Source organism: Dendrobium catenatum, unplaced genomic scaffold, assembly GCF_001605985.2.
Source record: "Dendrobium catenatum unplaced genomic scaffold, ASM160598v2 fragScaff_scaffold_671, whole genome shotgun sequence".
Classification (NCBI taxonomy): domain Eukaryota; kingdom Viridiplantae; phylum Streptophyta; class Magnoliopsida; order Asparagales; family Orchidaceae; genus Dendrobium; species Dendrobium catenatum.
The window spans coordinates 551,207-564,852 of record NW_021319133.1 but is presented as its reverse complement, the minus strand read 5'-3'; the positions used below and the strand labels follow the sequence as shown (position 1 = coordinate 564,852).

At 35.4% G+C, this 13,646-nt stretch overlaps 2 protein-coding genes across 2 annotated transcripts; both read right to left on the bottom strand.

Moving 5' to 3' along the window:
* Window positions 1-1,557: 1,557 nt before the first annotated feature.
* LOC110105660 (galacturonosyltransferase 8) lies at window positions 1,558-4,082 on the bottom strand. Its single transcript, XM_020835254.2, has 2 exons — window positions 2,609-4,082; window positions 1,558-2,144 (listed from the first exon to the last, which is right to left on the bottom strand). Exons 1-2 carry the CDS (start codon window positions 4,025-4,027, stop codon window positions 1,869-1,871), a joined length of 1,695 nt encoding a protein of 564 aa, XP_020690913.1. The 5' UTR covers window positions 4,028-4,082; the 3' UTR covers window positions 1,558-1,868.
* Window positions 4,083-12,045: 7,963 nt separating this feature from the next.
* On the bottom strand, window positions 12,046-13,359 carry LOC110105663. The gene has a single exon (XM_020835258.2). It carries the CDS (start codon window positions 13,207-13,209, stop codon window positions 12,178-12,180), a length of 1,032 nt encoding a protein of 343 aa, XP_020690917.1. The 5' UTR covers window positions 13,210-13,359; the 3' UTR covers window positions 12,046-12,177.
* Between the last annotated feature and the right edge of the window lie 287 nt (window positions 13,360-13,646).

Below are 13,646 nucleotides of genomic sequence, written 5' to 3'. Positions count from 1 at the left end.
TTTTGAAGGATATCATTAGTCTTGTACAATCTGAAGTTCTTTGGACACATTAATCCTCTTTGGTCCAATCCCTCTGCACGCCATTATTGTTTTTTAGAGCTCATTATCTTCAAATTAAACAAATCCACGCATAAGATGTTTACCCTTTGCTCTTAAAATTTTCATAATGCTTTTGCTGAGCCAGTTTTTAACATGATTTTATCATTTGTGCAGGCGCTGGATATTTTCAACACCGCTGTGGTATCACCCGTCTACTATGTGATGTTCACTTTGTTCACTATCTTTGCTAGCATGATTATGTTTAAGGTAACCATTGCTAACTCTCATCCCATAAAATATGATTATTGAATCAAAGATTATCTAGAAGCCATCAAAGTTTTTCAACTCCATCACTTATATGGAGAAGATAACCCAACTCCAAAGGGTATTTGATGAGAACCAAACTCTATTGAATATGTGAAGATCACTAAAAAGAGAATATGTGAAGATTACCAAATTCTTCTTACTCTCCTTCTCTTTCAGCATGCAAAAACACTAATTTCAGCCTCGTCTCTTTTTTGTTTCCATTATTTATTTCTAATGCATCTTTCAGATGCTCAACTGCATTGTTGTTTGATCAAATAAATTGATAATTGTGTTGTATTGGTTATCCAGGACTGGGACTCTCAAAATGCAACCCAAATAATTTCAGAAATCTGTGGTTTTTTCGTAATTCTCTCAGGAACTTTACTTCTCCACATGACCAAGGATACGAGTGACACTTCTAACTCCGAGCAACCCATTCTATCTGAAACTGAGCTCCAAAACCCTTAAAACTCTATATATAATTGTTCTGTGGAATTTTGTTCTTCACATCCCCATATCTCACTTAACAGTAAACACTTTGACGATTTTCTGCATAGGGTAAAAAAGAGCCAGCCAGACAGAAAACTTTACTGTAAGCAGTTTTTTTGGGTTTATACAAACGCAGAATAGGATAGCTGTGAGTTTATTGTTCTTTGTAACTGATGTACATAAACCATACAATTTTATCTAAGAGTTTTCAATTTTGGTAACACAAATATCCGTACACAACCAGAAGGTTCTTTCTGGATAGCTATATTGTAATTTTAACAGAGATGATATTATCTGGAAAGAGATTATTATTTTTTTTTTTAATTATAAGGCGTATGTTGCCATTTCTGAAACTGTATTGCTTGGCATATAATGAAAGCGAATATTTTTGTACTATTAGATTTTTTTGCAGGACATTTAGGCTAATAAAGTTTAAACTCAAGACCTCTTGATTGATAGACAGATCTCTCAATCAATAGATCACGATGAGCTGCAAACTTTTAGGATTTTCACCATCACCGGTATATCTCAGTTTTGCAGAAACTGATTATTGAAAGGAAAGAAATTATTATGTGCGGAGACCAGTCGCAGAATTTCGTCCGGAAACCAATCAAAATGCGACGTCAGCGGCACCGAGCGTATGGATGACGTGACGCATTTTGATTGATCTATGGACGGCGTTGAGCGTCCCCACAAAATAATTAATCCTGAAAGAGGGGGCAGTTCACAGAAATACGGCCCCAAAATTCATTACCAAGTTCAAGATGGTTATAAAGCTGAGAGTTTGACATCAGATGTACATGGTCTTCAAGATTCCACAATGAAACAAAAACAGTAGAAGCTTCTATAAAGAGAAGCAGGATAGCCCTGAGGAGATTATAAGGATCAGATTGCATTCATTTCTAAGCAAGAATAAGAGCTAATATCTGATTAGGACACTTGCAACAGAACAAAAATACCGACTGCTTACTGATTAAATTCCCATTTCTGTGCTTTATTCTCTACACAGCAGCTTTGAGAAAGAACATTCTGCTTTACGCTCCGAAATTGCAGAGCCGAATGAACTCGTTATCATAATCAACATACTTTGTCCAGAGTGGCCTAAATTGGTTCATACCAATATCAAGCCATGGCTTCATATTTCCATTAAAATGAACAACTGCAGCATTCTGAATCTCATCCATGCTTATACTTGGATTATAACCCAGTCCCAGCACATGCCAGGATTTGTCCAGCGGCTTTGTCGTGGAGTAAAATGTGATCAAACCTGGAGGCAAAGTCCCCAATTTCCACAAGGTACGATTCTCATTCTGCAAAATAAATTAAACTTAGTGACCTTCAAAGTTTGACAACATCAATATAAGGGCATCTCCAACCGAAAATCTCATTTTTAACTCCAAAATGCCGTGATTCATCTTCAATCGAACTCCATTTTCCCCCCTTTTGTGAAGGTAACGGTCGTTTTCTTCTTTTGCGCGTTTCTTCGGCAAGTTCGGTAGAGATAGAAAAATAGAGAGGATGAACAGTGCAACGCCAATATTTGACATCCCACTGTTCATCCGCAACCAAATAGCGTAAGTTTTACCGTTCGGCTGGAGCTCGCGAGCGATGCCATTCAAGCGGTTGGAGTTTGATTGGAGATGCCCTAAGAGAAAAAATTGAGCCCAAGAACTTCATATACACATTTATAAATCACCTATGTCAATTTTCCACTCTCGATTTTATAATTTGAGCCATCAGCACCAAAAAGAAAAAACATAAGAGTCTCACTTACCAAATTCTGCCAGTAATGGTACTGCTCAGTGCACTTCTCCTTCCTCCATGCATCCAAATCAAAGAAATTCATCCCATAAGCCCATCCGCATGCTTTCGGATCGAACTTCTGCTTGATCAGCGGGTGTGAGAAATTCATATACTGTGCATAACGATGAAACGATCCAAAGCAAGTTTCCACGGCACCATTAACCTTTCCATCCATATCAATCTTCCACAAAGCAGTCACATCCTTCTGCACCACCACATCATCATCCAAGAACAGAATCCGGTGCAGCTTAGGGTACATCTCTGGAAGATAAAACCTGAGATGATTAAGCATAGACAAGTACTTTGGATTCCTAAACTTCATATTGGTTGTGTCCTTGGTCGCATTCTCGAGCTTGTTCTCAAAGTAGAACCTCTGCAAGTTGGCTGACTCAAGCTGCCGGAGAACAGGGACGTAAGAGGAGTTGAGGAACTTATAATCCTCAAAGGCACGGACCTCTATATGGGCGCCGGCATAGTCCTTGAGCTTAAACATGACCTGCATCGCACCAAGGTTCATCCGATCAGTGACGACGTGGAAGACGTGCTTCGACGGATCCTTAGCGTTCTTCACGGCAGAATTGAGGACAACAGAGGCGGCGAGAACGTTGTCAGAGAAGATGGCATAGTGATAGAGCCGAGGGTTCTCAAGTGCGGGCGGCGGCGATTCTGGGTCGCCGTAGCGGTCGGAATGGGAGATCCGCTCCTCCATCAGACGCATTGCAAGGCAATGAAGGCTCTTGGGAATGGATTTGGCCGCAATCAAGCTGGAGAAGGCGCCCTGCTTCTTGGCCTTAGTGAGCTGCTCGTTGACGGCAAAGATCGTGTCCTTGAGCTTTTGGATCTTGAGCTGGTTATCGAAGGATTCCTTGGCGTCGGTGATGAGGGTCCGGGCGGCGCGTATACGGTCCTTAACATCGCGCTCGAATCGACGGAGGGAGGGCTCGTCGATAGGGCTTACATCTTCAAGGAGATGACGGTGGTCAGAGATGAGGAGGGAGAAGTTGCGGGAGATTTCCGCAAAGAGGCGGAGCTGCTTGGAGTTCTCGAGCTTGAGCTTGCGGGCGTAAGAAGCGTAGGCGGAAGCGAGACCGGCGTGGTCGGCGGCTTGCTTCCGGATCTGGTCAATGCGGACTCGAAGGGGGTCAGTTTTGACGGCGAGGACTCGGCGGTGAGGGAATCGGAGGTTTAGAAAGAATCGATCCGTTGAGATGTTGGCAGAGGAGAAGGAGAAGGTGGAGGCGGCGTTGCGGGCGGAGTGGAAGGGGACAAGGAAGAGGGTTCCCCAAACGAGGCATATGGAGACGGCGACGGCGAGGAGGAGAGAAGATCGAAGCGACAAGTTAGGGTTTGGATTCGAAAGCCGGTGAGGGGTTTGTGCCCAGATCGCCATTGCCAGGTTCTGATCTCCGATCTCTCTCTCTTCTCAGTCCTATCTTCACAGTTTAGAGCATCGGCTGTTCAATAAAAAAAAAATCTGCAAATAACTCACTCTGATTTATGGTTTATGCTTCCCTCCATTGAAAAATCTATAATTTTAAATTTTTTATTTTAGAAATAAGTATGATTGTCAACATAATAAAATTATCATTCACAAGTAATATTTATGTTCGTAAAATAATTTTTTCACATGAAATTAAATAATTTTGCCTCAACATGACTCACAAAATTAATTTAATTTAAATCTAGATTCCATATATATTCAAGTTTTGGAGAATTTTTTATATAATATATTAGATATTTTGGAGTAGAAAAACTATATTATCACTAAAGCCCTTTAGGGGATGTTTGGTTGCTTGTATTTAGATAGTGCCCTAAGATAAATATGGGGGTTTTAAATTTATTTGTATTTGGTATGGTATAAAATAAATGTAAAGTAAATGAGCAAAGTATTTAAAATTCCTTAGATGGTCTATATTTGGTGTATTCCAAACTTGCTTAAATCGGGGTGAGTTTCGGATACCAAGCTCTATAATGTGGGTAGGGCTGCAAATGAACCGAGCCGAGCCGAGTATGTGAGTGTTCATGTTTGTGTTCATTTAATATCAGCTTGTTCAAGTTTGGTTCATGTTTGTTCGAGCTTTATTGTTTGTGTTCATGTTTGGTTCATTTAAATTAATTAGTGTTCATGTTCGGTTCATGTTCAGTTCATGTTCGTTCGTTTAGTGCTTATCGAGCTTGTTCGCAAACATATTGAATGAATTTTTTTTTTAAACTATCAAATAAATATGTTCATGAACATATCTATGAACAAACACATTTATAATAAAAGCAATTGTCTATGTAACAAAGGCAATGCTTATTTATAGTTATTAATTTTATAGTCAAATATTAATTATTTTTATCTAGCTTATTTACGAGTTCAAAATCGAACACAAATCAAGATTTTATCGAGCTTAATGTCGAGCTTGTTCACGAACTTCAAATGATGTTGTTCGCGAACATAAATGAGCCGAACGCATTAGTGTTCAAGTTTGTTTATTTAAGAATCGAGTATTTAAAATATTGTTCAAGTTTGTTTCTTTAGCTAATTAAACAATCACAAACGAGATTTAATTGAACCGAACAACGAGTAGCTCGTCGAACGTTTGGTTCGCTTGCAGCCCTAAATGTGGGGACAAGGCGCGAGACTCTTTGTGTTCGTGTTCTTCTTCACGAAAGAAATCCAAGAATGCAAGCTCAGAGTGTCGTTCTTCCTCATAAAATTCCGCTCCCGTGCAAACCTATTGTGCTCGTGTGCGTGCTCGTCTGTCTTCCTCATCGGGTGCATGGTTTATCACTCGCGAATTCTAGTTGTTCAGATGCGTGCTCGTCCATCTTCCTCTTCGGGTGCATATATGGTTTATCGCTCGTGTAGTCCAGCCGTCCGGATGCGTCTCGTGAAGTCCTGCCATTCGTCTCTTCCTAGCTTTGCTTACTAGGGTTCATCTCTTCCTATCTTGTTTCTTATTTGACTTAGTTATTACGAGAGAAGAAAAGATTGGATCGTTCTTCTGTGCTCTCATGAAGTCCAGCTGTCCTGTGAATTTTGAGATGAAAAAAATTGCATTTTGCTATAATGGAAACTATTTTTCACTTGAAATCTTTGGCATCAGTCATTTGATTGGCTCTTATTCACTTTAATTTTATTTTTCACTTGAAACCACGAAGGCTTCGTTTGGGACGGCTATTTTATTGCTTTCTAAAACGGAGTTTTAGTACTATTTTTTTATTTATTTTTGTATTAAAACTCCGTTTTAGAAATCAGTCAAAAAGCCGTCCCAAATGAAGCCGAAGTCCACCTGCTCTTTCTCACTTTAATTTTGAAGAAAGGAATATATTGCAAAAAATTGGACAATGATACAATCTTTCCTCTAGAAATCTACGGAGTTGAAGGTTGAATGGATGTGTAAAGAGTTAGGAAAATGATTTGTATTGTGGAAAATGTTAGCATTTTGAGTTATAATAGCTAGATATTTTTGGAGTTACTTTGTGTTACATATATAAACATTTTGAGCTGTAATTTTTTCATTTGTATTTTCGATTTATGAAACATTAATCGTAATGTTAAGTATGTTTGTAGCAATATTAAATTTACTCTAAGTTTGATTGCTCATTTAGTAGTATTATTGTCATTTCATTTCAATAGTATACTTTACTTCAATGCTGCTTATCATACTAAACATCTCCAAAAGTATTCAAAATACACTACTTCTATTTTACTATATATCATGAAACTCTTATTACTTTTCATGCTTTCTCCATCAAATATATAACCTTCCAAAATTATTGGCATGCGTATAATACAAGTACATATCATTCATCCAAAGATTTTAAAAAAAGAAAGCTCTGAATTAGCAAAAAGTATTACACGCAGAGTCCAATACATTTGTATTCCAATGAGATTTCATCACGTCACTTATATACAGTAGCGTATACAATACATTTATACACTGTAAATAAGTTATACACACTACTGTGTATAAATGACGTGACGAAATTTCATTGAAGTCCAGACACGAATTCCGCATGTAATAATTTTAAGGCATAAATTCATGCCAATTAATTATGTTGAAATTGAATCACTAAAATAGGCCATGGTTGGTTGAAATGTCACTCCAATGGGCCTAATAGCAAATAAAGCAATATTTTGGGAGTATAAAAATGTTCCATTTCACTGATTGATGTCTCCTAAAGCATAGACATGAAGAAGCTAAGAAGCTGTGATGTAGAGAGAATAAAGTTAGATTGTAGCAGCTTTTTTTTTTTTTTTTTTTTTGGGCTTTTTTTTTTTTTTTTTGGACATTTAGGCCATTTAAGGCATACTCACACACGCAACGCAAACACATAGACTCGAACCCTGGACCTCTTAGTTGGAAGCCTAAGCTCTCAACCAATAGACCAAGGAGAGTTGTGTTGTAGCAGCTTTTATCTAATGCTATAAAATGAGTGCTACTTTGGCGTTATCTATCTAATCTATATGGAAAAATAACTACAAATTACGTGAGTGAATCAACTAGTGAAAATCACTTATTAGTGCTTTTCCATAAGATCAGCTCTGTTATTTTAGGAATAATAAATATATTTATTCAATCAACACATCAATATATATTTATCATATTTTCTCAATTAGAATAATTTCAAAATAATCTTCAAATTATTTCTGTATATATGATCAGTTTAGTCTCAGAGTATCCTGTCGCCTTAATTTAGACTTGGTTTGGGATGACTTTTTTGTTGTTTTTTAAGTCAAATTTTTAGTACATAAATTAATTTTTTTTTAATAAAACTCTGTTTAAAAAATCAATAAAATAAGTCATCCTAAACTAAGCCTTAGGTTTGGGGCCGCTTTTTTATTGATTCTTAAAGCAGCTTTTTAGTACAAAAATTAAAATTTTTATACTATAAAGTTGCTTTAAGAAGCAATAAGAAAGTCGTATCAAACGAAGCCTTAGTCTCTTGACTATTTAAAATTAATTTAAAATAACCCTTGTTATAATTGTAATATAAAATTGATCACAATTTAGACTCAAAGGGATTATTTTGGATCAATTTTGTATAATCGATGGACTAAATTGATACTACGTTATAATTATGAGACTAAAATGACCATATTTGAATAGTTAAGGAATTATTTTGAAATTTAACCCTTTCTCATTTTTAAAGGAGAAGTGTGAAAAAAGAAGTTTGAAGCCAAAATCTAAGTGAATTTATATAAATGGTCATGAAGGTCAGCTATTTTTATTGAACTTCATTAAGGGCAAAATAGTAGTTTCATGCTTTGGAAGAAAATAAGATTTGTGTTGCAAATATGTTTAGTATTAATCACTAAGAAATATTTTGTTGTTTGAAAAAAAAATTTGCTTGTATACCTTTGTAATTAGAGGCATGCATTTGATCAATTTGATTCAAGGATTAATTCAACAAATTCTCTTTTAGAAATTAAAGTTGATTACATTATTTTCTAAATTGAATGAATTGACTTAAAACTTAGTTCGATTTATTTGATTCAATTTTGAATGAATTAAAAAAAAATATTTGTGGAATTAAATGGTCAAGGTCAATTTATTGCCATCACATATCAATTTTTAATTTTCTTAATTTAGAAGAAATAAAAACTGAATAAATAGATGAAAATAAAAGAATCTTAAAATTTCACCACATAACTAAACTAATAATTTAACAATTTAATGGAACACACCAAATCAAATTGGTCATGTTTTATTCTTTAATTTTATCCTAACAATGTTGTCCTTTGGCTGTATCATGATAATATAATCATCGGTCTTTATGTAACGTCCGAGCGCATGTCGAGAAAGGTGATAGGTATAACTTTTGGAGGATAAACAATGATGATAGTCAACGTTAATCGGGGACAAAAGATGACGGTCAAACAATAACCATGGAGGGCTATCACTAAAGATTAAGGAGAAACATAAACATGTGAAATCCTAAAAATTGCTCATTAAGGTTCTAAATAGAAGTAAGATCTCCAATACTTTTTAAAATATTTGAATTCTCCACAACAAAAACTCATTTTTAAATATATAAAAACATGACTTATTTATAGATTTTTAGTGGGATGTAGTGTTACAGTCATTTCCATAAAAAAATATGAATATTGCATTGAACAATTTTTGTATTTCCTCTTTTATTTTATTTTATTTTATGAGCATTTCAATGCCTTAAGGCTCTTGAAATGATAAATCAATGACTACTAAGATTGTCATGTTGAGATGTCTTTTTGACTATAATGTCACATAGATTAGAGGACATTTAAACCATCAAATAATCTTAATTATACTTTTCAAAGCTTGATTTAAGCTCATTTGGACTTAGATCCAAGAGATATTGGAATTATTAAATTATTCTCATCTCATGGTCTCATGACTCTCATTAATCAATTCTTCAAATTTTTCGCCCAAATACTATAATGCTTTTTGATATAAAATTTGCATCAAATTTTGCGCTTGATTAGATAATCTCTCAGGTGATATATAAGTTGCTGCTCTATTTTCAAGAATGAAAATCTACAATTTTGTTAAACTCCATTTCTAAAAAATTTGGGATGTAAAATCAAAACGAAGAGGAAATTCTAAGGTGTGACTACTTCCTGACCCACTAGAATTGTGAAATAAATTATCCTCATTGATTATATTTTTACCTTTCAATGGAGTTGACACATATTTTGTGATGAATTACTAAATAAATTTGCTAGTAATACTAAAAAAATGTCTATAAGATAACTTTATAGGCTGCTCAACTTGAGATGTGCTAAGAGATAATTGATCATGTTAATCAGATATAGATATTATTTCCTTAATAAACATCTCATATGCAATCAAGTTTAAAATCTTAGTCATCAGCTTCAAGGACTCAACATGAAAGAAGTTCAACAAATTTCCACCCTCAAGTATTCACTTATTTGAGAAATTCTCATTTCTACTTTTGAATGTTGATATTGCACCTTAAGCTCCCGATTTATGGTATATATATTCTCTATTGAAGCACTATCAATATATTGAAATTAAAAGCAAAGGAGAACCCTCAAGAAAAGCATGGATGTTGGATAAAACAGCAAAGAAAGTAAAAAAAAAAAGAAGAAGTCATATTTTAGTAGAGTAAACCCTAAGAGATATTTATCACTAAAGAGGGAAGATAAAATAACACATTTAATGAGTGTCAAAACATCATCATTGCATGAATCATGATTATGAATTAGATAAAAGTCTTAGAAAAGGGACTCTTTTGATATGGCTAAAGATCTATCTAGGGGTTTCATATGTAAAGAAAGGAAGAGGGGAAGAAGGAGAAAGTGAACATTCAAGTCATTTTACCCCACTAATGTAAGAGCTAGGTCTTGCAAAAAATATCTTAGAGAGAATGAATAAAAAAAATAATATGGAGAAAAGAGAAATCTACACCCAAGATTTTTTACTGGCTCAACCTTTTTAGTTTGTCCATTATATGGACATAATGAGTTCAAGCTCCCTCAACTCTTACACTCCCAATTACATAGTGAGTTCAGTTCTCAATGATTCATTTTAAAGATAAAAGAGGGATAAATATTTAGGTGACTAAGAAGCCATTAATGTTGTGGTGGCGAGGAAATTTATGATTATGTGGCATGGTTCTATTGAATTTCCACTCCTTAGGATGTAAGAGGAAATCAATGTTTGTCCTCTTGAGGAGTATGGTGGATCAGATCATGGAATACTTGTTAAGCTAAAAGAAGATCAAGTGTTAGATTATAACTATAGGACAATCAAGTGGAGATATAATAATTGGAATATAAGACTAACATATGAGAGCATGGGTAGCATGGATCACCAATCCTAGAGATGTGGATGATATGGAAAACTATCATTATAACATGTCAAACATTCTTAGAACAAAAATATGTCATTTGAGAAGTGTCCATATGAAAGATCCATTATTTTTAAGACTTATCATGATGATTGTTGAGGTGCAGCACTAAAACAAGAAATTTTAGAAGATTAAAAAGATTTTGATTAGAAGGATATAAATATGATCGTATTTTGAGTTTGATAGATGAAAATTAGATATATAAAAGTTGGTGCTACATTATTGTAAGTCAGGGATATCCTCTAAATATGATTAGAATAGGATTGTTAGCTATATAAGCTTAAACTAATAGCCCAAGAAGCAGACCAAACTTGGTTCATATCTAATAGGATAAAAATAGATCAATGTTGACTTTTAAAAGTCTCCAAGTTAGACATGACTTGGAGAGCATTAGGTCTAAGTTAGTTTGAGATATTGATAGGGGGTTTACATCAACACTCTAAAGTGACATAGTGACGAAGGAATATCTCAAAGTGCATCTTACGTTATTTTCCTCCAACCTCAATTTAGAGAATCAGCAAATCCAGTCTATCAAATCATAACTAATCTCAACATCAACCTAGATCAACTATTAGTTAACTCAACAATGGTCAAAGATCACTACAATATATAACATAGTGAAGAAATAAAAAACAACTATGAAGGTTAATCAATCAATGGTATCTTTAATGGGTCACTGTCATTGATAGTATAAATATATGATATTGAGCAAAATAAAAATAAAATTGAGTTTCTCCTCATCTTAATGTGCTTATCATGTAAGTATCACATTGGGTTTGGTTGTTATATTGATTCATTTCTCATGATGAGACTTTCTCTCAAATTAGAAACATCTGAACAGACATCCATGAGTTAAGATTAGGTCGAATGTAAGAAAAAGATTATTTAGAGGTGTTTGGTTTGCTGAAAAAGATTTTGGGTGTTTAATTTGATTAAAAATTATTTAAGGTCGGGTTGGTTGGCAATAGGTGACATGTGGGCATCAACAAGTCAACAATATTGTTAGCTTGCATTGATAACAAAATTCTCTCAAAAAAGAGAGTAAAAAAAAAATCACTAAAATTTATATTATATATATATATATATTTTTTCATCAAATTAAACACCCAAAATCTAAAATCTCCTATATTTTAAATATTTACCATCCCCTTACCAGCAAACCAAAACTCTCAAAGCCTAAAAACAAAAATATGTGAAGGCGTTTTTCTCGGAGGACAAATTACAGAAAGAGATAGGGCAAATTTTAAAAGGGATCATTATTAAAGATTAAATTAAAAAAAGGAGCATTATTAAAATAAAATTTAAAAAGGATCATCCACGCAAAACAGCTTTGCGTTTTCCTTTGAAACTTTTTTTTTTTTTAAGTTTTCAGCTTTAGAGAGTTGGAGAGAGAGAAAACTAAGAGAGAGAGAGTCGATAATAAGAAAATTATTCCGAATAAAATTTTAGGAACATAAATTAATAAAAAAAATCTTATATTATATCATTCTATTATTTATTAACTAAATAAATTTATTTTTTTAGATATTAAATAAAAGAAAAAATATGCAACCAAATGAAAAGTAATTAAACGAAGACAATACGATCGAAATTATTTGTAATATCATATACATCTTAACATACTATACTGAACATGGAGATTTGTCCTCTGTCACTATGGCGATTTTTAATTGCTAAGCGTCTAAGCAGAACAATCATTTAGTGGTTTTTCTTCCTCCTTCCTGCTCTGTGAAACACAGCCATTCCCTTCAAAGCCATGGATATCTTCACCAAGCTTGGCCTCCCCACTCCCAAATTCATCTTCCCGGCTGACAATTTCAATGCCTGCAAGCAACAAAGCTGCCCAGATATCCCTTCTTCTGCATCATCATCATCATCTTCTTCTTCCTCTTTCACTTTTGCCTGCACTGCTTTCTTAGTATCCTTCTCCTTCCTATTAAGCTTCTCAGACTTCCCTGCATCAATCTCATAAGCCTCCCAGAGCAAATCCATCTCCTCGGCGCCTTCAACGACCTTCCTCTCCTCACAAAGCTTGTAGGTCATCCTCTCCTCGAAGAGCTTGCAAGCCAGAGTCCTCTTCCACTCTTTGTCCTTCCTCATTGAGCCATCTCTTTGAAGGATCTCTGATGGTCTGCGGCTGTGTTCTTTTCGGCTTTGAAGAATGGTTTTGGCGTTGCTTTCTTCCTCTTTAAGATGTTTGTGATCCGAGCAATTCTTTTCCTCTGTCTTCTCACTCAAATTATCTGCTCTGTCCTCTTTATGTTTGGCATCTTCCAAAAGGTTGCAGTTTTGAGAAAAACTTTCTGGTTGATTGATTTGGTTACCTGAGCTAAAGTCATCGTTTGGCTCCATTTGGTAGGAACAGAGCTGGGAATCGACAAAAACGATCGAACAGATCTGCTCTATTAAGCCACATTTGGCTTCATCAGCAACAAGTTCAGCCCGGAGAAAGTTGAGGACTGCACTGCAAGTGGTTACAGGGAATTCAGGGGAGGCAGCAGGAGAGTCATGGAGATGAAAGGTGACAGTGAGGAGGGCAAGGAGGAGAAGGAAGGTGGAGAAGAGGAGGGGGTAGAGGAAGAAGAGGAGTTTGAGGAGGTAAGGGGAGAGGAGAAGGAGATAAGCTAAGATAAGAGGGTGAGAAATCAAGAAAAAGGAAAGTGAGAGCAAGTCATGGAGAAGGAGAGTGAAGAGAGAGGGAAGGTTGTCAGTGGAGCAGAGATGTTTCATACCTTCTTGACCAATTCAACTTTCTCTTCCTCGAGGTGGGGAAGAGAAGAAAGTAAAGAGAGAAGAAGCAGGGAAAGGGAGCAGGGAATTGAGGAGAAGGTGAAGGACTTTTGGGGGTTCTGTGTTTCCTGTAATGGGAAGTAGAGCAAGAAAGCGAGAGAGAGAGAGAGAAATAAAGAACGAGAGAGAGAGAGAGAGAGAGAGAGAGAGAGAGAGAGAGAGAGAGAGGAGTGATTTGGGGTGGAAAAGTTGGCGTGAATAAAGGACTGGGAATGGAGGAGGAAGGCCGAACAAAGTGTCTTTTTAAGAAGGTTTTGAAGTGCAGACTATTCATCTTTCTATGTTTTGAACTCACACAACTCTCCTTGGCCTATTGGTTGAGAGCTTAGGCTTTCAACTAAGAGGTCCAAGGTTCGAGTCCATGTGTATGCGTTGTG

Coding starts and splice junctions, on each gene's coding strand:
- LOC110105660 (XM_020835254.2), bottom strand. CDS start 4,027: ATGGCGATCTGGGCACAAACCCCTCACCGGCTTTCGAATCCAAACCCT. Junction 2,145..2,608: donor ACCATTACTGGCAGAATTTG/GTAAGTGAGACT, acceptor TTTATTTTGCAG/AATGAGAATCGTACCTTGTG.
- LOC110105663 (XM_020835258.2), bottom strand. CDS start 13,209: ATGAAACATCTCTGCTCCACTGACAACCTTCCCTCTCTCTTCACTCTC.